We start from the raw sequence: 23,357 nt of genomic DNA on the forward strand, positions 1-23,357 counted from the left end.
AAACATCACTGGAACGAGAGCAAATGCCCAGCTGGTGGTGAGGCAGGGGCACCAGAAGTATGAACAGAGCATTGCTTTTGTTGGAGTTAGGCAGATTCAAACCTTGGCTCTGCCCTACCACCTCTAGGGAGTCAAGTAACACATTCAGGCTTAGTTTCTTCATCTGTAAGGCAGAGATTATTATAGTTTCTTTGTCCTAGGTTTTTTAAAATGACTAATAATGTATACATCATATGCCAATCTTACAGTGCTTGGAATGCAGAGAGCACTCAACAGATGTTATTTATTTTTATTTCCTTAAGGAACATTTATATATGGCATTTAATAGGTACAGGCACTTTATCATTATTAGTCATTCAATCCTCCATAATGCTGTGAAGTAGTTACTATTATAGAAGCTTTGTATTTCTTTTTCTGAAAGAACAGCATGTCGACATGCCATTCACAAACACCCTCTGTCATGCCCTAGTTTAGAGGGGTGACGTTGGATAAGGAAGATCTGGGAGAGAAATTTGTGCAAATGACTAAATGTTCACTTATGGGACCTGGACACTTGCATTTCTTGGGTCTAAAAGATAGAGATCTCTCTGTGGTTTCAGAATTAAGCAGGGTGGGGAGCAGAGCTGAACGTGTCTTCATTTCCCTCCCATTCTTTAGCACTTCCTCATGCCTGCTTTCTCCGTGAGCCTCCCTGACCGAACCTTGCCCCCAGCCACCCTGGATCTCCCAGCATGCACCCACAGGGTCGCAGCACTTCTGTGAAGCTGCCCTTGTGCCGTCACTTCTTTCTGTGTGTTTTGATGTGTCTGCAATGTGTGTTTGTTCAGTGGTGCATCCCTGGTTGGAGTTCAAGTTGCTGAAAGTAGGGTCATGGGTTCTGATCCCTTGGGACTCCTTAGAATGTCCTTGTCAGAGGCACTTAGCACAGGTGGCTGACGCACCAGACAGATGGTTGAATGATGTAAAGAAGGACAGACCTCCTACTATGTTGCTCCCGGACCCTGGGCCTGGGCGACTCTGAGACTCTAACACAGAGCTCTCCTGGTCCTGTGGTGCATGAAGAGTGGAAGCGGAAATGTGAGTAAGTGCCCTATCTTTTAGCAGCTTGGCCTTTGAAAAGTCTTCTTACATGTAAAATGTGCTTTTTCACATGTAAAATGAGAATAATTGTATCGACCTTCTAGGATTCTTATGAGGTTAAAGTGAGATAATGCACTTAAAATGCTCAGCAAATAAAAGGTGGTCAATGATGAGAGTTACCATTAGTACTGCATTGGTAATAGATGGGGTTTCAGGCAATTATTTCCAAAAAGATACATGTTTGGTTATTAAAAAGAAAATCTTAACTTGTTTTTAATTATTAAAATCAAGAGAAAATTTGAATTTATTTGGTTTAATTTAAAAAACAAAAAACAAATGAAAACTCTACAGGACAAATGATCAAGTTTCTGCAACAAAAAATTGCAAGGAAAAAACTAAGCAAATGATTAAAAGAGACTGAAGAGACATAATGATCAATGGCAATGTATGAACCTTACTTGGATCCTGACTCAAACAATTAAAAATATGTAAGATAATTGGGAAAATGTGAATACTGACTGAATATTTAATAATAGTAAGGAATTGTCTTTGAATATGATAATGGTGTTGTGGTTATATTTAAGAAAGAGTCATATTGCAGAGGTATACACTAAAATATCTACAGATTAAACTATATGATGTCTGAAATTTGTTTCAAAATAATCTGGGGCAGAGGGAATGAATTGGAGGTATAAATAAACCAAGATTGACAATAAACTCATACTTGTTGAAGGTGACTGACAGGAACATTTAAATTCATTGTACTCTTGCCCTGGCCAGTTTGGTTCAGGGGTTAGAGCATCGGCCTGCGGTCCCAAGAGACCCGGGTACGGTTCCCGCTAAGGGCGCGTACCTCGGTTGCAGTTTGTCCCTGGCCCTGGTTGGTCGTGCAGATGGCAGCCACTGGATGTGTCCCTTTCACGTCGATGTTTCTCTCTCTCTCTGTTCCTCTCTCTCCTTCCCACTCTACCTGAACAAAAAATGGAAAAATGTCCTCAGGTGAGGATAAAAATAAATAAATAAATAAATAAATAAATAAATAAATAAATAAATAAATAAATTCATTGTACTCTCTACTTTTATCTAAGAATAAATTTTCTATAATTTTCTATATGTATATATACACATATACATCTGTGTGTGTGTGTGTGTGTGTGTGTGTATATATATATATATATATATATATTTTATCCTCACTGGAGGAAATTTTTGCATTTATCTTCAGATAGAATGGGAGGAAGAGAGGGAGGAAGAGAGAGAGATAAACATCAATGTGAGAGAGACACATTGACTGGATGCTACCCACACAACCCCAACCGGGGCCAGGGACAAACTACAACTGAGGTACATGCCCTTAGCAGGAACCGAATCCGAGACACTCTGGTCCATGGGCCAATGCTCTAACTGCTGAGCCAAACCAGCGAGGGCTATAATAATTTTTTAATATGCAGTTTCTTTTTATTGGCAGTACCAGACTCAATCTGAGAGCCACTAATATGAATCATCTGCCATATCCTCTTTGGTAGATATGAACAAATATAATGCCCAAAACTCAAAATCCAGCTGAATGGTGGAAATAATTTGACATTTCACTTTTAACATTAGCCAGAAGAAACAGAAATCTGCTACATATGCTCCCAAATTAGTGCTTCAGACTTGTAACTGTTAACACCTCAAATGTAATAGGGGTGATTTTAAGATCAGCTAATAAGCAAACTGTTTCATTTTGTCCTTGGCAATGGTTAACCTTTGTCAGACTTTCCCTTGCTAATATTTAAGTTTGTTGACTAGTCTTATTAACTCTGGAATAAAAAAAAATCCTCACCCAAGGATATGCTTTTTCATTGATTTTAAAGAGACAGGAAGGGACAGGGAAAGAGAGAAAAACATTGATGTGAGAGAGAAACATCGACCGGTTGCCCCCATATGTGTCCCGACCGGGGATTGAATCCCCAACCTATATACGTGTCCTGACTGGACCTGTGAATGACCCTTGGGTGCATGGGCTGGTGCGCTCCAACCAATGGAGCCACACTGGCCAGGGCTCATGCTGGAATTTTGACTTTTGCTATAATGTGTATGTTTTCCCTTTAATGTCCACTAAGGTCCTAAGAGAAGCCAAAACAATATACATATATGTTTTAACAGGGTCCTATTAGCACCTGTTTTAAAAAGTTATCCTGTCAGCTCTCGGACACCAGCGTGACCAGCCCCGGAGTGAACCTCCACACGACTGTGTCAGCCACCGTGGGCTTTCTTTTCTGTCACCAGCTATTATTTTCCTCCTGAACATATGTTTTTGAAACCAACTTTAGTAACAGCGTGAAACCAAGCTCAACTTCCTTAATTAACTTTCTGTATAGGCCCAAAAACTTGGGGTGGGGGTGGGTGAAAAAATGGAAATAAGCTTTAACAAGATGGAGGTTGATTCGATCTCAAGGGAAAAAAATTCCTCATAGTTACAGAGTTGCTTGGGCACAGAATAGGGGAAGGAAGATAGATGGTGAATATTTTCCCCTGAAAAACCTACTGAGAGGAGGCAGCAGCTTTCTGGGTGTAGACTCTCAGGAAGTCCTGCCAACAGAGGAGGGGAGTCTGGCTCCCTTGTGGAGACCCCCTTCCCTTCCAAATCCTGGTTCTCAGCACCAAGGTCTCGGATGCGCCTCCCACTCTCTATGCATCCGGTACTGTGCCCCAGGGTGGATCCCAGGAAATGTTCATATCACTGCTGATGGCAGGCAAAAAACCTCCCTGAGGGAGGCCGGGCACAGACCCATGGCCCCAGAACAATCTCCAGGATGTTTACAATGATGAGCAAGACACTAGACCTTCTTCTAGGAAAAAGTTGAAGCCCCTTGACAGGGTGAGCTACTTACACTCTAGCTTATCCTGAGGTCTCCCCATCTCCAGCAGGGACAGGTAACACACGACATCCTTCAGGTACACTGTGGGGGATTCTGAGCCTGAAGATTGAGCACCAGGGTTTTCCAGGGGGGTTGCAGCAGCTTGGCCTTTGCTTGCCACTTGCTTCTCAGGGATCTCTGATTCTGTAACAGGCAAGAGGAAACCATTTGAGGACACTTAATGTTTAGTAAATATTAAATCCTTTTCATGGTGGAGGCAAGAAGTTTATAGAAGTGTCTTCAGAAGCATTGGTTACATAGATATGATCAAATCAGTGGCCCCAGAAATCCAGTTTGTGGAGTTTATACTTGGAATGGACTTCATTCTGACTTTTTTTTTTTCTTTCTTTTTTTAAATCCTCACCCGAGGACATTTTTGCATTTATCTTCAGATAGAGCAGGAGGGAGAGAGGGAGAAAGAGAGTGAGCGAAACATCTATGTGAGAGAGACACATCGACTGATTGCCACCTACTCGGCTCCAACCAAGGATGGGGACAAATTGCAACTGAGGTACGTGCCTTTAGCGGGAACCGGGACTCTCTGGTCCGTGGGCCAACGCTCTAACCACTGAGCAAAACTGGCCAGGGCTCTTTTTTTTTTTTTCTTTATTGATATTAGAGAGAGAGAGAAAAAGAGAGAGAGAGAGAGAAATGGAAACATTGATGAGAGAGAACATCGATTGGCCGCTTCCTGCATGTCCCGCACTGGGGATTTGGCCCACAACCTGGGCATGGGCCCTGACCAGGAATCGAACTGGTGACCTTTTGGTGCATGGGTTGATGCTCAACCACTGAGCCACACCAGCCAGGGCATTCTGACTCTTTTAAGTGTTTATTTCTTTGTAGAAAATTCACCTATATCTGTGAATTTTCAGAAAAGATTATAGCAATTTTAGTAATATCAATAGACAGCAGATCAATGTCATTAGCCTAATTTTTGAGGGAACATAATGAATATGTAAAGGTAATTTTGGCTCAGATTTTAAAATTTAGACAATTGGTCATTTACCAATATACCTTTTCATAATAGTCTTCTCAAATACATTTAACAATATATTAAAAGCTGATTAGTGAAAAGAAGAAACTTGTATTGACACATCAACTAATTTCTAGAAACTAGGAAGAATTTTGACTAACTGCAAGCCTAATCAGTTGAATTAAAAAGTGGCTATTCTGCCACAGGAATAAAGTAAGTTTTCTCTCTGAAATTTTCCTTCTCCTAGGTAGGAAATCTCTCTGTGTCTTCCATACTCTTTGTCCTCTGGGTCAGAAATATAAGGTTATTACTAAGAAAACAAAGCACCTATATTTGACTGTGTGAGTTATACTTTTTTTTAGGCACTTTGAGTGCTATCTTTCTTCTCCAACCTCTCCATATCCATGCCCACTAAAAATCATCTCTGAATGTCCAATAAGAGGGTACCACTCACAGAAAACACTAAAGAGACCACATCAAATGAGAGTTTAGTTTCTTCCCCCAGCTTCTGCTTGGGAAACAGGAGAAAGCTGGGAATGTTCAACCAATGGTCTGACTTAGGTGTTTCCAGAACTTGGCTCGTCCCTGCTGGGTAGACTCCTCTCTGTGGTGTCTGCCTGGCCTGTGCCCTTTTTTTCTGATGAACAGGGACATCTGATTAAGACATCCACTAAAGGTGGCCTAACAGGACAAGGACTTTCTACGTTAAATCTTGAATCACACAAGAAGATGAAAAAAATGTTATACATCTCCCAAGACAGGAGACTGAAGGAGACTGATGTTCCCCATTCACAAGCAAAACGATATATCACAAACCACTTCTCTAGAAGGAAATCTCCTAAAGTTGCTCTCAGACCCACAATGATATAGATATTGTCAGTAAGTCAGTCAACTTCCATTTTCGTCATCAGTCATCTTTTCTCAAATATCACATAATGACAGCATCCCTAATAAGTCCTTCCTTGGTACCTCAGATACTTTGGCCCTAAAACAAACCATGCCCATACGGTTTTGTAGCTCGGGGAATGATATATAGCTTCTCTCAGGTTTGTCTTGAAGTTCAAATACTTGGACTAAGAAAGTCTCTGGATAAAATATTTGGGGCCAGCCCTGGCCGGTTTGACTCAGTGGTTAGAGTGTCAGCCTGTGGACCAAAGAGTTTTCGATTCCGGTCAAGGGCAGGTACCTTGGTTGCAGTTTGGTCCCCAGCCCTGGTGGGGTCATGCGGGAGGCAACCAATGAATGTGTCTCTCTCACTTCTCTCTCTCTGTCTCTTTCTCTCTCTCACCCTCCCTCCCTCCCACTCTATCTGACGATAAATAGAAAAATATCCTCGGGTGGTGAGGATTGAAAAAAAAATTGGGGGCCAAACTCTTTTCATAGTTGATTTTCTTGCTGAGAGTTTAGAATCTCAAAGCTTCCAGTTTTACCCTTTCCTCCTATCAGGAGAATGATTTGTGTCATAATATGGCTCTTCTATTCCACATAAGATTTAAGGTTTATTTGTGATTTAACTTTATTTACTCAGGGGGCAGTGTATAGCATGGTTGGGTGGGATGCTGGCGGGGGTTGGAGGTTGGGGGGTGGGTGGGTGAGCCCATACTTTGTAGAGTCTTGCCCGGCTGCTGTCCCTGGAAGCCCCAGGATGGCGCAGATGCTCTGAGTCCTTGCTTTCTGGAGCTCCGTGAGTAGCCTGGATTTACCCAGCTCATGGCCCAGAGGCAACTCTCCGTTCCCAACCCTGTTCTGCTTTCCACCCACAGTGAATTTCTGATCCCAACAGCTTTTCAGTTAAACGCTGAAAACGTGATAATCCTTCTAGTTACACTTTTGCCATGACAGGAAAAAAGATTCAAACTATATCTAGTATCCATTAGAAGAAATTCTTTCATCGGAGGTTCCTGTTACAATGAGTTCTCATTCAGTTATATTATTTCATATCTATCGTGTTTTATATATATTTGAAAGATACAATAAAACTGTATCCTATATTCCCTGGGCACACCCTAAGAGTTGGAACTCATTAATGTGACTCAGTCTTTTACAGACAATAATGAATAAGAAATTAGGTCGGGCTTTCTGACTGTTTGTATTTAGAGCCCCAAGGGAACCTGGGAGGGAGAGAGCCTCTGAGTGTCCTTCCATGGGAATAAGATGTCCATCTGATACACTTGAAAACTGAAGGTGCAGACTGAAGGAGATCTTGGCAGAACATGATGAGTTAAGAATAAAGTGTACTCACCTGAAACTAATATAATATTGTATATCAATTGTAATTGAAAAATCAATGAAAAAATGCATTTCTAAGGAGTGGCCTGAATAACAATTGCTGATATTTATTGAATACTTACTATGCTTCAGGCACTGTGCTAAGCATTTTATACATATAACTAACTCACAACCTCCATAGCAACACATTACCATTTTATGTCACAGATGGGGAAACTGTGGCACAGAGTCATTGTAGGAAACAGCAGAAGCTTTGAGGTTGGAAAATTCTGGATTGAATCCCCAGCTACACAAGCCATATATTGGCTTATAAATTCTTAAAGCCTCAGTTCCTTAATGTGCAAGGTGGTGTGATTGTGAAGGCTGAATAAACCTGTAAGAAAGGAGGTGCCTGGCAAATAGATCTTCAAAACTGTCAGCTGGTTTCCCTAACTCCTCCTCCCAATTTACTCAAACCTGCGCATATGAACGTTGTTGGAAGTCAACCAGAGCAAACTCTTACCTTCTTGCCCTACCTGCCCCCCGGCCATCCACTGGTAGAGTCATCTGTGCCTTAGCCCAAGAACTGTCACCCAGCCTCAGAATCCCAGCACACTGTGTGGCAGGTGCCCCATAGATGGAGGCAGACAGGATTAGCTCGGGGCATACAATTTCATGGAGACAGAGATGCTGGTTAGGTTTCCCCCCTCCGCCCTAAGAATGAGGTCTTCCCCACTCCTCCCCAAATCTTGTATTCCAAAGACTTACCTGTGTCAGGGGCACAGGCCTCATCCGCTTTGGCAGCATTATCCACATTCTGTATATTAGAATCTGAAGAACAAAGAGAAGATTTAAAAGCCAGTCCATGCCTTCAGCTTCTTAGAGGGGCAGGTAGGGGACTTTCCCTTAGGCCTGGATCACTGGGGTGTATATGTGTTTCTGGGTGTCAGCTGGGTTCATGCTTACTTTTGGGGGTTGGCTATGTCTCCCCCATTATATTTCCAGGAAGCAGTGACCACACCTTACCCTTCCTCTGACACTCCCAGGCTGATCCCAGCCTAGGTACACAAGCTTTATGTGCTCCACCCATGGGGTTGGCAACCTTTGCAGAAGGCTCTCTTCTCTCTGATGTACATTAGCCTGCCTCCTCTTCCCTCCATTCTCCCCTCTGATCCTGAGTGGCAGGATTATGCCCTCTTTTACCCCTCTTACTGAGAGATCCATCGGACAGGGCTTCCTGTGAGGCCCTGTGAGGAAAGGAGCCCTCGCCCTGGCCCCAGCCACACCCCGTAGGGAAGTTACTATTCCTGTGGCACGTGTGTTAGAACTGCGAAACCCCTCTTCCACACTGGAGAATGTTGGTCCATGTACCTGGGTCACTGGCCTCGCTGTTGCTGGTCCCCTCCTGTGGGTGGTCAGGGATCCCCTGTCTGGGCTTCTGGCTGAAGGCCAGAAAGAGGTGATTGCTCAGTGGCTGGGGAAGGTCCACCTCCAGGTATGCCCTCATGAACAGCTTGAAGACATCATAGCTGATTGTCTGAGGAGGGACACAGAGGGCAGAGTCAAAGGAGAGACGCAGAGGACAGAGAGGAGGGAGAGAAGAAGAAGGAATCGGGGAGCTGGCAGGAAGGGAAATGGCGAAGGAGACAGACAGAAGTGGCGAGGTTGTGGGGGCAGGAATGAAAGGCCAGTAGGTGAGAGCGAACCACTGGCACAGGGAGGATGTCAGGAAGAGAACACACTGGCAGCTGCCTGTCAGGGCTTAGTGGGGCACGGAACCACAGGAGGCTTTGTAACAAGACATTGCTAAATTTAGGTGGAAAAGGGAGCGAGGGGAGTGAGTGCTGGGAGTGAGGCCACAGTGCAGGGCTCTGCCTGAGGGCAGACCCACATGAGGGGCCGTCTCTAATGAGCAGGACTAGGTCAGTGCCCTGGAATCCTGGTTAAGGTGCCTGTCGCTGAAAATACGATGGAAAAGAATGGCCCTTCTATAATGTGTCAGTTTCCTCCCTGTGCTGTGAGTAATGTAATTCCTGAGTATTTAGGTCTCAAAAAAGAGGAAAGAGCTGGAGGAGAAAAGGACAGTCTCCATCCTTTATCACTTTCATAATGGGCCTTCCCTGGACAAACCTCAAGATAATAGGGGACGGTGTGTGTCTGGTTCACCTGCTCTCCAAACATGTCCTTGTGAAGGTCTTAGGAACCAAGAGAAGAGCCAGGATGGAAGGTAGAACCAAGAAACAAGCCCCAAACTAGGAGCTCCCCCTGCTGCATCTCCCATCGCTGCCAGGCCACAGAGGGCGGCTGCACGCAGCAAGCGCTCAACCACAGTTTGCAGTGAGTCATCACTGGCTCGTGCTTCGATGGCATCAGATTCTTCATCAAATCGGCAGATGCTCCTGGAAATCATTTGAGGAAGCATTACTCCAAGATCTGCTGTGCAGGCTTTTGTGAATAATAATAGCCATGGGAATAAAATCCCTTGTTGGGAGCCTGCTTGGCTCTCCCTCTAAACTGTTGACAGCATTTAACCCTTTGTCTCTCCTGGAGGCTCTGGGAGACTTCCCAGAACCAGGAGCTGGCTTGCATGTGTGACATCAGGTTTGGGATACAAAGTCTTGGCCCTAAAAACAAGTGATGCCTCCTGACCCCACTGGGAAGTCACAGGCAGTTTCTACTTAGTTCCAGGCCCGGCTGTTCTAAACGTCTCCTTTGCAGATTGGAGGAAGCTTCATTTGGTTGGAGAAAGGATGATACAGGCTTTTACCAAGTAAAGGGATCTCTAAGCAAATGTTGGGCTCACGTTTCCTATAACAGCTACTTATCTCTGTCTTTATCCCTCTCTGTCTTTTCTGTCCCTAAGTCTCCATGTCTCTATTTCATCCTCTTTTTGTCAGTCTCTCATCAGCACAGAATATCTCTTCCTCGCACATCCTCCTCCTTTTTTGTCAGTATGAGAGAGCAAAATCTTTTCCAACTACTTTCTACCCAGTGTGACCCTTGACTCCACCCTCCCTGCCCCTGATGGCATCTCCCTGCATTTGCTTCTCTACCTGCAAGCATGTTCAAGGTCACTACTCCAAAGAAGTTGCAGGCTGGCCAAGCTACTAGCCTGTTCTTCGTTCCTTCCCCTTCAGATTTCTCCAAACAGACCACTTCAGGTTCCTCACCTTCGTAATCACATTCGCGTTGGATTCTAGCCCTCTGAACCCGTTCTTCTGAAGGTCACAGATTCACTTGTCTCCTTTTAGACTTTCCCATCTTTGGCTTCTCTGCAGCATCCCATGCATTTTGCTTCTTCAAACTCTCAATTTTCCATGGTCTGGTAATATTTTGGTTCTCTTCTTTGATTTCACTAAAGTGTTTGCTGATGGCATTGTTATTCATTTATTTTAAAAGCTCCTTTTGCACTGTTTTTTTCTTTTGCACTATTTTAGTTGACACGTACTATTTTATTTTATTTTATTTATTTTATTTTTATTTTTTATCCTCACCCAAGGACACTTTTCCATTTTTTGTTCAGATAGAGCGGGAGGGAGAGAGAGGAACAGAGAGAGAGAGAAACATCGATGTGAAGGGACACATCGAGTGGCTGCCACCCTCATGACCAACCAGGGCCGGGGACAAACTGCAACCGAAGTACGTGCCCTTAGCGGGAACCGAACCCGTGTCTCTCTGTACCGCAGGCCGTCGCTCCAACCGCTGAGCCAAACCGGCCAGGGCGACACGTACTATTTTAAAATGCAGTTTTGAGTTTCAAAATAAATTTTTTTTTTTAGTTAGCACCAAATTGAAAACTACTAGCATAAAATATTTCTGGAAAGTAGACTGTACTAAATGATTTAATACAAAGAATATTTAGATAAACAAAGTCTAGTGTAATGCTCTTACAAAAACCAAAGCTAAAAGATCATCAAATAAGGTCAGTGTGAGATTCAGATCTCATGACTGGCTCCCCATTTTTGAACCTTAGTGTGTTCTTCAGCAATTTGTGAGTGCTGGACTAAGAGACCTCAAGTTCTAAACTTCTATTTTCTTCCTCCCTAAACCAGCTCCTCTTCCTGACCCGGCAGCTTCTATTAATGTCAATGACATCATTATTCTCCCAACATTCCAGGCTCAGTTTTGAACTCCCAGTAGTCTGAGACTAGTTCTTGTCTCTTCCTTCTGTCTGCTGTTCTTTTGCAACATCTGTCACATCCAGGTCTACTTGTGTCCATTGCCCATCTACTGGCAAGGGGTCACTGAAGGCCCCATTGACCCCGGTTTCAGACTTCTGTTGCATGTATCCTACCTGCTCCATGGCAATACCTCTCAAAGGCTTCCTTGCCTCCACCTCCGTCTGCTGGTCATCCCATCTTATCCTTTATTGCCTGGTTGATCTTCCTGAAGCAGAGTGCTTCCCTACTCAAACATTTTCATGGCTTCTAATTGCCCATTAGGAGAGTTGAGATCAGTTATCTTCAAAATTTTGAAATTATGTATCCCTCTACAACATTTTAAAGCATGCATTCCAATTTATCTTTACTTATAAGTTACATACATCTACTACTGTGCTCCTCTACTATAATTATAAAACACATACAAAAAAGAAGTTAGAAAATAGAAATTGGATGAAATAAAAATCAATGTAAATAGAAGGTCTAATATGTAGTGTTTCCATAGTACAATGGATCATCCTGTGCACTTCCTGAGTTGTTGAGATTCACAGCCCTCCCATAACCCCACTCCAACCTCAATTCGTAGCTACTTCAAGCTCTGAGACCATTCTGGTCTGTTCTATTAGTGCCTGTGTATACCTCCACACTGTCTATACTGATTTGTGTGTTCCTCCCTGGCCAACCCTCCATGCACTTTACATGAACTGCTTCTGTCTCTACCATGAAAATTCTAGCTATCCGTTAAGGTCTGATCCATATTCCACCTTCTCCAGGAAGCCTGGTATGATCTCCTGTGCCTGAATTGCTGTACTTTTCCACCTTGGTTCCTGTTTTGAGACACCCAGATCTGCTGCTCGCTATTAATGTATAGTTGTCCGTGATATACCTTTGTTCCTTGACCACATGAAGAGCTCCTGGAAGGTAGTGAAATGTCTTATTTCATCTTTGTATCCCCCACACTACCAGGCACAGTGTTTCCTGACAGGTATTTTAATGAATGTTGGATTGCTAATCAGTACAGTTGGCTGTCATCAATTATTGTGGGGTCCATTCATTCAACATATACATGCTGAGTCTCCTAAGTATAAGACAGCGTTGGAAACCACTGAGGAACACACCAATTAATTAAGCACGGGTCTACACCTTCAAGAGACTTGGTGATATAAAACACACACACACACACACACACACACACACACACACACACATTATTAAAGGTATATATAAATATAAAAGATACTGAAATAATTCTAAAACCGGATTAACAGTGCTGAGTACCATAGGAAAAGAACTGACAAAGTGTTTTGAGAACTTAGAAAATGACAAGGACTAGACACATATTCGATTATTTATGTCCCTATCTTGTGGAATATGATGACATAAAATAAACACAGGCACACAGAGCATTCTCATCAGAAGAGCTCAGAGGGGACTAGATCCTCATGTCACTAGAAGTTCAGTGATTTCTAGCCCCCACCCCCACCCCACCCCTGCTGCCCCCAGCTAGTGGCAGAGTAAAACCAGAAGCCAGATCTTCTGACTCCTGTTCCAGTGCTCCTGCTTCTGTCTGTCAGAGGTCTCAGTGCTGACACCATGTCCCTCCCTCTAAACACCCCAATTTTAGTGGGCCAAGAAATGTGACTGTGTGCCAATGTCAAATGATGCATGGATTATGAGAGTAAGCCCCCCCCCATCTCTATATATTTATTGCATTCTGTAAATTTACACTGATACCTCCAATAAATTGTAACACCACAGTGTTCATTCTCATTTTCTCCCTTTTCTGTGAACACAGGCCAGGCTCAGAGTAGCTGGTTAGTAAACGCGTGATGGATAGGCAGCGGCTGGGTACTATGCCCAAACCAGATAACTAATTGCTATGAGGCACATTGGCAATTCTCTGAGCCCTGGAGTAACATTGTAGCCACTGTCATTGTTCAGGCCTATTTTCTTCCCCGCAGAAACTGCAACTTCCATGCAAGAAGTAGCTGAGCAATTGTTGCTGCAACCTGTGTAAAGAGAGTGTGTTCATTCTTACACTGGTCAAGAAGGACGGGAGAACTAGATGGAGACCTGCATCAGGCACTTTACACATGTGATCTTTCTTAAGTCTCAAAACAACAGTGGGAGGTGGGACTTTCACTGCGATTTGTGGATGAAAAAAATTCTGAGAACATAAATAACTTGCTCAAAGTCATAAAGCAGTGTCAGAGTTGATTTGTGCCTAGGTGTGTCTGAGCTGCAGATCATGGTGCCACCAAACCACTGTGTCCCTTTAGTCTGATGCTCATGTCCACTTCCTGACTGTCTTCGCTGAACTCTGCTCACCAGAGAATCACATGGTGCTGATGGGCCAGGGCATGCTTGTCATGGCCAGATGCAGCCCTGCCATTTAGCAAACTTTTATTCCCAGTATCACTTTCCTAGTAACCTGCCACTTCCCACAGCTAACTTGTTTCTCGTTGAGACATTTTAGCAGCAGTAAACCATTAAGCTCAAGAGAAATTAAACCTTGTTGTTTCCCCGACCCCATGCCAGGAGTTACACCTACTAGAAGTCAGCCACACTGTGAAAGGGAATGAAATCAGAGTGACAGAGCTCCCCTGGGACCCAGCAGTGCCAGGTGGACAAAGAGTGGGGGCCAGCATGATGGAGGTGGGGGCGGCAGCGTGCTCATAACAGCCAAGCTGCTGCTCCCTGCTTCTGAAAGCTGCTGTGGCCTTCACACCCTGGGTGGCCCTGACCAAATTGTTGTTTCCCTCCCACTTGTCAGCCTCTGGGCGGACAGGCTGATTAGCAGCCCCCCACCAGGCTTTGTTCCTGTGTTTTTGGAGCTGAGGTGGGGGGTGGGGGGAGACAGAGAGTTCTTTGCTGGCTCTGCCATCTTCCCGGCATGGCTTCTCCTCAGGAACCGTTTCTGAAATGGTGCATTCTCAGTCTTGCTTCGGTTCCAGCAACCTCTCTCTGCTTTCTTCTCTGGGTGATTGGTGCATTTTAACCCAAAGCCCCACCCACATATAACTGGAGGGCATGGGCTCTGTTGATTCCTTCCCAGTGCTCAGCAGAGAAGTTGACTCAAGTTTGTTGAAAGGCTGACATTATGAATAAATAAGTGGCCAGCCTTTCCTTAAGTTTGTCCTACTGATCAGTCACTTTTCCGCAACTGGCCCTCGTTCCAGGAACAGGGAAGAATAAGCTGAGTTGAAAACGTTCTGGGGAACTGGGACAGAAGGGGAATAATAATGGGTACCATTTTTTAAGTATCTTGTTGAAGTGTTAGACACTTTGAAAAAATTATCTCATTTAATCTACTATTTTTATTTTCAGGTCACAGATGAAAAATTGAGGCTCAGAGAGGTAAAATATGATTCAAGGGCACATTGCTGCCTGGCAGCAGACGTAGGGGTCTAACATAAAACCATGTGAGGCCAGGGTTATGGCTCTTAAACTTGACCCTGTCAATAGGAAGTAAGTTCCAGAGGGTAGGAACTGTGTTTTCTCATCTTTATATATCCTGCAGTGCCCAGCACAGTGCCTGCATGTTCAAGATATGTTAGATGATTTGAATTTGAAAGTTTTGAATGTATTTATTTATTCAACAAATATTTGCTGAGTGCCTGCTATGTGCCAGATACTCTTCAGGGCCCTTGAGATACTGCAGTGAACAAATAAGTGTCTACACAGAGAGAGACAAATAAGTGAGTTACATAATGTGACAGATGGTGAGAAGTATTAAGAAAGAAAGTAAGAGAGCAGGGGGATAGAGAAGGTGATGCTCACTAAGAAAATTATTTGAGCCAACACTTGAAGGAGGTGAGAAAACGAAGAATGTGTTTATCTGGGGGAGGAACATTCTAGGAAGAGGCAAACAAGTGTGAAGGTGTTGAGGTTAGGGCTTGTTTGACAGCATCAAAGAGGCTAATATGGCTGGAAAGGAATGAAGAGAAGGAGAGTAGCAAGAGAGTAGCAAGGGGTCAGAGAGTGGAAGGGGGTTGCAGATTGTAATGACCTTGACTTTTATTCTGAGTCAGGGGTGAGGGGAACCATTAAAGATTGTTGAGCAGAGCAGTGACATGATCTGACTTAAATTTTAACAGGTTGCTCAGGATGTGTGTGAAGAATAGACTTTAAAAGTCAAGAGCAAAAAGAGGGAGCCCAGTTAAGAGACTACTGCAACCATCTGGGCAGAATATGGCGATGACTCAGGTCAGGGTGGTAGCACTCACTGCGAGTGCTGAAACGTGGCTGGATTTTGGATATATTTTAATGGGAGAAGTGACAGGGTTTGCTGGTGAATTGGATGTGGGATGTGAGAAAAAGAGAAAAGTCAATGATGACTCCATAGTTTTAGGTTGAATAACTTGAAAAGTGGAGTTGTCATTTACTGAAATGGGAAGACTGCTGGGAAAACAGATTTTACAAGGGAAGATTAAGAAGCTCAGTTTAGTGGTATGTTAAGTTTGAGCTGTCTACTTGACTTTTAAACCAGGAGAGTGTGGTGGTATCCTGAAAACCAAGTGAAGAAAGTGGAGGATTTGCCCAACCATATCTAATGCTGTTGAGTAAAATGGCTATTGCATTTAGGCACATGGAGATCCTTGGCTATGTAGACTAGTGGTTTTAGTGGAGGAGTAGGGGCTACATGCTGATTGCAGAGCTTTCAAGAATGTGGGGAAAAGAGAAACTGGAAGGAATGAGTATAGAAAAATCTTGTGTATAGGTTTGTTATAAAGAGAAATGAAATAGTAGCTGGAAGGAGAAGTGGAGTCAGAAGAACATTTTTAATGTAGGAGAAATATTTATATTTTGATGAGAAAAATCAAATATATAGGAGAGGAATTCCAAAATGGTGGCAGAGTGAATAGAAGCAACACAGACCATCTCCCAGGACCAAACTGAAATTACAACTAAAATAAAGACTAATAGTTAGGAAAAGTCAACAGAAAAGCAGCTGTAGAGGACCCACATAACCAGGGACAGGAAAAAGTACACTGAATTGAGCCTGGTAGGAACTATGGAGGTGCGAGAGGGTGGGCTGGGAGCCCACAGACAGCAGCTGTTTTAGCTGTGAGCAGTTCCTTTAGGGTTAAAATCCCAAGCTGCTCCATAGCAGAGGGCCAGGACAGAGCACTAAGTTAGCTATAGCCACTCACCTTGGGCTCTAGCAGAGGCAGGGTGGACTGGGCTGGAACTGTGTAGAGACTCGGGAGCTTGGAGAGGTGAGAGGGCAATGGGAGTTTTTGCTGAATTATTCCCTCACAGGAAAGTAGTCATCTTACCTAAAAAGCTCCTTCCCAGAGCCCAAGGGAGAAGCAACAACCCCTACCTCAGAAATTTAACACCACCCAACCAGGTAAGAGAAATGCAAATTGAGGCTCATTAACAGCCAGCATCTGCCTCACCCTCTGGAAATCCACCTACCCTGAACACCTGAGGGAGTTTTTCATTCAGGTGAGGGCTACAACCCAAGGCTCATCAAGTAACTGAGACTAATAGCCTCCAGGCAAAAAGCTAGAGAATAACTGAACCTTTCCTGGGCTTGCAAATCTACCCACGAAAGTAAGACTTGTCAGAGGTGTTTAATGTGGGTCCTCCCATACTCATCTAAACCCAGTAGAGGTAGCCACAATCAGCAGAACACCAATACCCACAGGGAAATTTTCACAGGTTCCAAAACCCACTGAGACAGCCAAAATGGTGAAATAAACAAATCCCAAATGAAAGAACAAGAGAACTCTTCTGAAGATTAGATAAATGAAATGCAGTTAAGCAAGTTATCAGGTGTAGAGTTAGAGAGAAGATAATGAGGAAGCTCAACAGCAAGAGTAAAGAGCTGAACACCATGAGTAAAGATATAGAAACACTGAAACACAACTATTAGAAATGAAGAATGACATAGTAGAAATAAAGAACACACTTGATGGAATAACCAGCAGAATACAGGATGCTGAGGACTGGATCAGTGAATTAGAAGACAGGGTAAAAAGAAATCACCCAATCAGAAAACCAAAAAGAAAAAAACAATGAAAAAACAGGAAGACAGCTTAAGAGAACTGTGCAACAACTGAAAGTGTAAAAACATTCGCATCATAGTTCCAGAAGAAGAGAAAATGAGCAAGGGTTAGAGAATATATTTGAAGAAATAGTGACAGAAAACTTCCCTAACTTGGTGAAGGAAGAAGGCATTCAAGTTCAAGCAGCACAGAGAGCCCAAAGTAAGAAGAACCCAAACAGGCCCACACCAAGACACATAATAATTAAAATGCCAAAAATTAAAGACAAAGAAAATCCTAAAGGCAGAAAGAGATAAGCAACATGTTACCTACAAAGGAACCCTCGTAAGGCTATCAGCTGACTTCTCACAGAAACACTACAGACCAGAAGAGAATGGCATGAAGTAATCAAGGACATGAAAAACAAGGATCTGAATCCAAGACTACTCTACCCAGCACGGCTATCATTCAAAATTGAAGGTCAAATAAAGAGCTTCCTGGACAAAAAAAGGCTAAGGGAATATATTAGCACCAAACCAGCACTGCAAGAAATGTTAAAAGGACTGCTGTAATTAGTAGAAGAAATAGGAAGAAAAATATAACCATGATAAACAAAAATGGCAATAAATAAGTACATATCAATAATAACTTAAATGTAAGTGGATTGAACACTCTAATCAAAAGACACAGAGTAACTTAGTGGATAAGAAAGCATGACTTGCTCTGGTCAGCTTGGTTCAGTGGTTGGAGCATTGGCCTGCAGACCAGAAAGTCTTGGGTTCGGTTCCTGCTAGAAGCACGTACCAAAAAACAAACAAACAAACAAAAAAGCATGACTCATATATATGTTGTTTACAAGAGACCCACCTCACAACAAAAGACTCACATTGGTTGAAAGTGAAGGGATAGAAAAAAATCTTCTAAGCAAATAGAAAGGAAAAAAGCTGGGATAGCAATACTCATATCTGATAAAATGGATTTCAAAATGAAGTCCATAACTAGAGACAAAGAAGGCCACTACATAATATTCAAAGGATCTATCCAACAGGAAGATATAACCTTGGTATACATATATGCACCCAATATAGGAGCACCAAAATATGTTAAAAAAAACTTTTGGAGGACTTCAAAGGAGAAATTGACAACAATACAATCACAGCAAGGGATTTCAACACCCTGCTGACATTACAGGATAGATCCTCTAGACAAAAAATTAACAAGGAAACAAAGACTCTAAATGATACACTAGATCAAATGGATTTAATAGCTATCTACAGAGAATTACAACCTAAAACTTCAGAATTTACATTCTTCTCAAGTGCACATGGTACATTCTCAAAAATAGATGACATGTTAGGACACAAACTGTCTCTACAAGTTCAAGAAGATGGAGATTATATCAAGCATCTTCTCAGATCACAATGGCATGAAACTAGAAATCAATTACAATAAAAACATGCAAAGACATTTGAACACATGGAGGCTAAATAGCATGTTATTAAACGATGAATGGGTTATCAAGGAGATCAAGGAAGAAATGAAAAACTTCCTGGAAACTAATAAAAATGAACACACAACAACACAAAATCTATAGGATGCAGCAAAAGCAGTTCTGAGAAGGAAGTTCATAGTACTACAGGTCTACCTCAAGAAACAAGAAAAATTTCTAATAGACTATCTAACCCCACAAGTTAAAGAACTAGAAAGCAAACCAAAGGAAACCCCTAGAGCAAATAGAAGGAAAGAAATAGTAAAAATCAGAGCAGAAATAAACAACATAGAGACCAAAAACAATTCAAAAGATCAATAAAACAAAGATCTGGTTCTTTGAAAAGATAAACAAAATTGATTGACCCTTAGCTATACTCACCAAGAAACAAAGAGAGAGGACCCAAATAAACAAAATCAGAAATGAAAGAAGAGAAGTAACAACTGACACCACAGAAATACAAAGGGTCGTTAACAAATACTATGAATAATTATATGGCAAAAAATTGGACAATCTAAGGGAAATGGACAAATCTCTAGAAACACATAGTCTCCCAAAACTAAACCAGGAAGAAATAGAAAACTTGAACACACCAAAACAACTAAAGAAATTGAAGATGTAATCAAGACTTTCCCAGCAAACAAAAGCCCAGGCCTGGACAGCTTCACGGGGGAGTTTTACCAAACATTCAGAGAACTAACACTCATTCTCCACAAACTATTCCCAAAAATGCAAGAAGAAGGAAGACTTCCAAACTCTTTTTATGAGGCCAGCATAATTCTAATTCCAAAACCAGAAAAAGATACTACAAAGAAAGAAAACTACCAACATCCCTGATGAACATAGATGCCAAAGTCCTTAACAAAATATTAGCAAATTGGATGCAGCAATACATTAAAAAAAATTATTCACCATGACCAAGTGGGATTCATCCCAGGGTTGCAAGGCTGGTACAATATTTGAAAATCAATAAATGTGATACATCACATAAACAAAATGAAAGATAAAAACCATATGATCATATCAATAGACACTGAAAAAAATTCGACAAAATCCAGCACCCATTTCTGATAGAAATGCTCAGCAATGTGAGAATAGAGGGATCATATCTTGACATAATAAAGGCCATATATAAAAAACCTAAAGCCAACATCATACTCAGTGGGCAAAAACTAAAAGCATTTCCCTTAAGAACAGGAACAAGACAGGGATACTCATTTTCACCACTCATATTTAACATAGTGTTGGAAGTCTTAGCCATAGCAATTAGACATGAAGAAAAAATAAAAGGGATCCACATTGGAAAGGAGGAAGCGAAACTGTCATTATTTGCAGATGACATGATATTGCACATAGAAAACCCTAAAGACTCCATCAAAAGCCCTGGCCAGTTTGGCTCAGCAGTTAGAGCATTGGCCTGCGGTCCAGAGAGACCTGGGTTTGGTTCCTGCTAAGGGCACATACCTCAGTTGCAGTTTGTCGCTGGCCCTGGTTGGGTCGTGTGGTTGGCAGCCCCTCAGTGTGTCCCTTTCACGTCGATGTTTCTCTCTCCCTCTCTCTCTTCTTCTCTCTCCCTCCCACTCTGTCTGAAGAAAAAATGGAAAAATTTCCTCGGGTGAGGATAAAAAAATTTAAAAAGACTCCATCAAAAATCTACTAGATTTAATAAATAAATTTGGCAGAGGCAGGATATAAAATTAATGTCAAGAAATCAATGGCATTCTTATACACCAATAATGAACTCGCAGAAAGAGAAACTTAAAAAAAATCCCATTTATCATTGTGGCAAAAAAATTAAGATACCTAGGATAAACTTAACCAAAGAAGTAAAGGATCTATTTGCAGAAAACTATAGGACATTGAAAAAAGAAATAGAGGAAGATATAAAAAAGTGGAAGCATATACCTTGTTCATGGATTGGAAGAATTAACATCATTAAAATGTCCATACTACCCAAAGCAATCTATAGATTCAATGCAATCCTCATCAAAATACCAATGACTTATTTCACAGAACTAGAACAAGTACTTCAAAAGTTTATATGGAACCAAAAAAGACCCCAAATAGCTACAGCAATCTTGAAAAAGAAGGACAAAGTAGGAGGCATCACAATACCGGATACCAGGTTCTACTACAAAGCCATTGTAAGAAAAAACAAAAGCCTGGCACTGGCACAAGAATGGGCATATAGAACAGTGGAACAGAACAGAGAACCCAAAATTGACCCAAGACATTATGCTCAATTAATATTTGACAAAGGTGGCAAGAGCACCATTAATAAATGGTGTTGGGAAAACTGGACAGCTACATGCAAAAAAATGAAAGTAGACCACCATCTGACACCATACACAAGAATAAACTTGAAATAGATAAAAGAATTAAATGTGATTTGTGAATTCATAAAAATCCTAGAAGAAAATGTAGGCAACAAAATTTCAGACATCATATGCAGCAAAATTTTCACTGATACATCACCTAAGGCAACAGAAACAAAGGAGAAAATGAACACATGGGACTACATCTAACTCAAAAGCTTCTGCACAGCAAAAGAAACAACCATCAAAATGGAAAGGGAACCCACTATATGGGAGAGCATAATTGCCAACGACACATCAGATAAGGGATTAATTTCCAAAACATATAGAGTGTACATACAACTCAACGAAAGGAAGACAAAGAATCCAATTAAAAAAATGGGCAGAGGAACTAAATAAACACCTCTCCAAAAAGGACATACAAATGACCAAGAGACATATGAAAAAATACTCAATGTCACTAATCATCAGACAGATGCAAATTATAACAACTATGAGGTATCACCTCACGCCTGCCAGAATGGCTGCCATCAACAAATCATCAGACAAGAAGTGCTGGCAAGGGTGTGGAGAAAAGGGGTCTCTAGTACACTGCTGGTGGGAATACAGACTGGTGCAGCCACTATGGAAAACACTATGTTTCCTCAAAACATTAAATATTGATCTGCCATTTGACCCTGTGATCCCACTTCTAGGAATATACCCTAAGAAGTCTGAAACACCAATCAGAAAGAATATATGTACCCCTATGTTCATAGCAGCAATATTTACAATTGCTAAGATCTGGAAACAGCCCAAGTGTCCATCAATACATGAGTGGATATAAAAGCTGTGGTACAGCCCTGGCCGCTTTGGCTCAGCGGTTAGAGCGTCGGCCTGCGGTCCTGAGAGACCCGGGTTCGGTTCCCGCTAAGGGTGCGTACCTCGGTTGCAGTTTGTCCCCGGCCCTGGTCGGTTGTGTGGGTGGCAGCCACTCGATGTGTCCCTTTCACATCGATGTTTCTCTCTCTCTCTCTCTCTGTTCCTCTCTCTCCCTCCCACTGTACCTGAACAAAAAATGGAAAAATTTCCTTGGGTGAGGATGAAAAAAAAAAAAAAGCTGTGGTACATATACACAATGGAACACTATGCAGCTGTAAGAAAGAAAGATCTCTTATCCTTTGAGATGACATGGAGGGACCTGGAAAGCATTATGCTAAGTGAATAAGCCAATCAGAGAAAGACAAATACCACATGATCTCACTTATTTGTGGAATATAATGAACAAAATAAGCTGATGAAAAATAGACCCAGAGACATAGAAAGGAGTATAATTCAGACTGACAAACCTGAGAGGAGGGGGGTAGGGGAGATAAACCAAAGAACTTATATGCATGTATGTGTAACCAATGGACATAGACAACAATGCTGTGGGAGGGTGGGGGGTGGGATGGGGAGGAGGGTGTCAATGGGGGAAAAGGAGAAACATCTGTAACAAAAATAAATTAATAAAAATTGAAAAAATTTTTTAAAAAGGATGTTACTAAGAACTTTCCCAAATATAGGAGAAAATTGATGTGAAGGAGATAAATATAGATATAGAAATAGAAAGATAGATGATAGATACATAGGTAGGTAGATAGATAGATAGATAGATAGATAGATAGATAGATAGATAGATAGATGATAGGTAGATAGACAGATAGATAGCTAAGTGTTGCTGAAGCAATACCTGTCAGTAGACCAAAGGAGGATAGGAGCAAGTGCACAGGTGAAGGGGCTAGAATTAAGAGCATAATTTCATTCCTAGTTACAGGAAAAAGGTACATAGGTGAGTGAAGATCTTGTGGAAGATCTCTTCTGTTTCCATTTTCTCAGGAACTAGAAAACACAGTGGTTAACTGAAAATGAGGAGGGAAGAGTAAGAGATTTGAGAATAGAAAAAGTGTGATGTGGTCTTTTAAGATAGTGAGAGTGTGAATGGACCTGGGAAATGTGTAATTCCAGGTAGCACCAATGGCTCACTTGAGACAGGAGAAAATACATTGAGAAATGAGTTCTCCAAGGGGAGCTAATCTTCCAAAAGGAGAACAAATCATGGAAAAGCTGGGATATGGAGGTTTTAAAGGCTTGAAATGGAAATGTCCTTACCTCATGTGAGTCATACTGTTTGAGACTTCCACTCTTATTAAATTCAGCCAAGACATCCTTTATCTTCTTGGAAGAATCTGGAGAGACATAGTTCACATGTGAA

General features: G+C 42.0%; 1 protein-coding gene across 7 annotated transcripts in view; it reads right to left on the bottom strand.

Annotated features, from left to right (window-relative positions):
- DGKG (diacylglycerol kinase gamma) overlaps positions 1 to 23,357 on the bottom strand; it is a 196,460-nt gene that overhangs the window by 124,671 nt on the left and 48,432 nt on the right. For all 7 annotated transcript variants that reach the window (XM_036242391.1, XM_036242390.1, XM_036242387.1 and 4 more), the window contains 4 exons: positions 23,255 to 23,331; positions 8,539 to 8,704; positions 7,936 to 7,998; positions 3,957 to 4,127 (listed from right to left, as the gene is read on the bottom strand). In XM_036242391.1, the coding sequence (XP_036098284.1) occupies positions 3,957 to 4,127; positions 7,936 to 7,998; positions 8,539 to 8,704; positions 23,255 to 23,331 (477 nt within the window). The remainder of the gene's footprint in view (positions 1 to 3,956; positions 4,128 to 7,935; positions 7,999 to 8,538; positions 8,705 to 23,254; positions 23,332 to 23,357) is intronic.

Source organism: Molossus molossus, unplaced genomic scaffold (assembly GCF_014108415.1).
Source record: "Molossus molossus isolate mMolMol1 unplaced genomic scaffold, mMolMol1.p scaffold_m16_p_5, whole genome shotgun sequence".
NCBI lineage: Eukaryota > Metazoa > Chordata > Mammalia > Chiroptera > Molossidae > Molossus > Molossus molossus.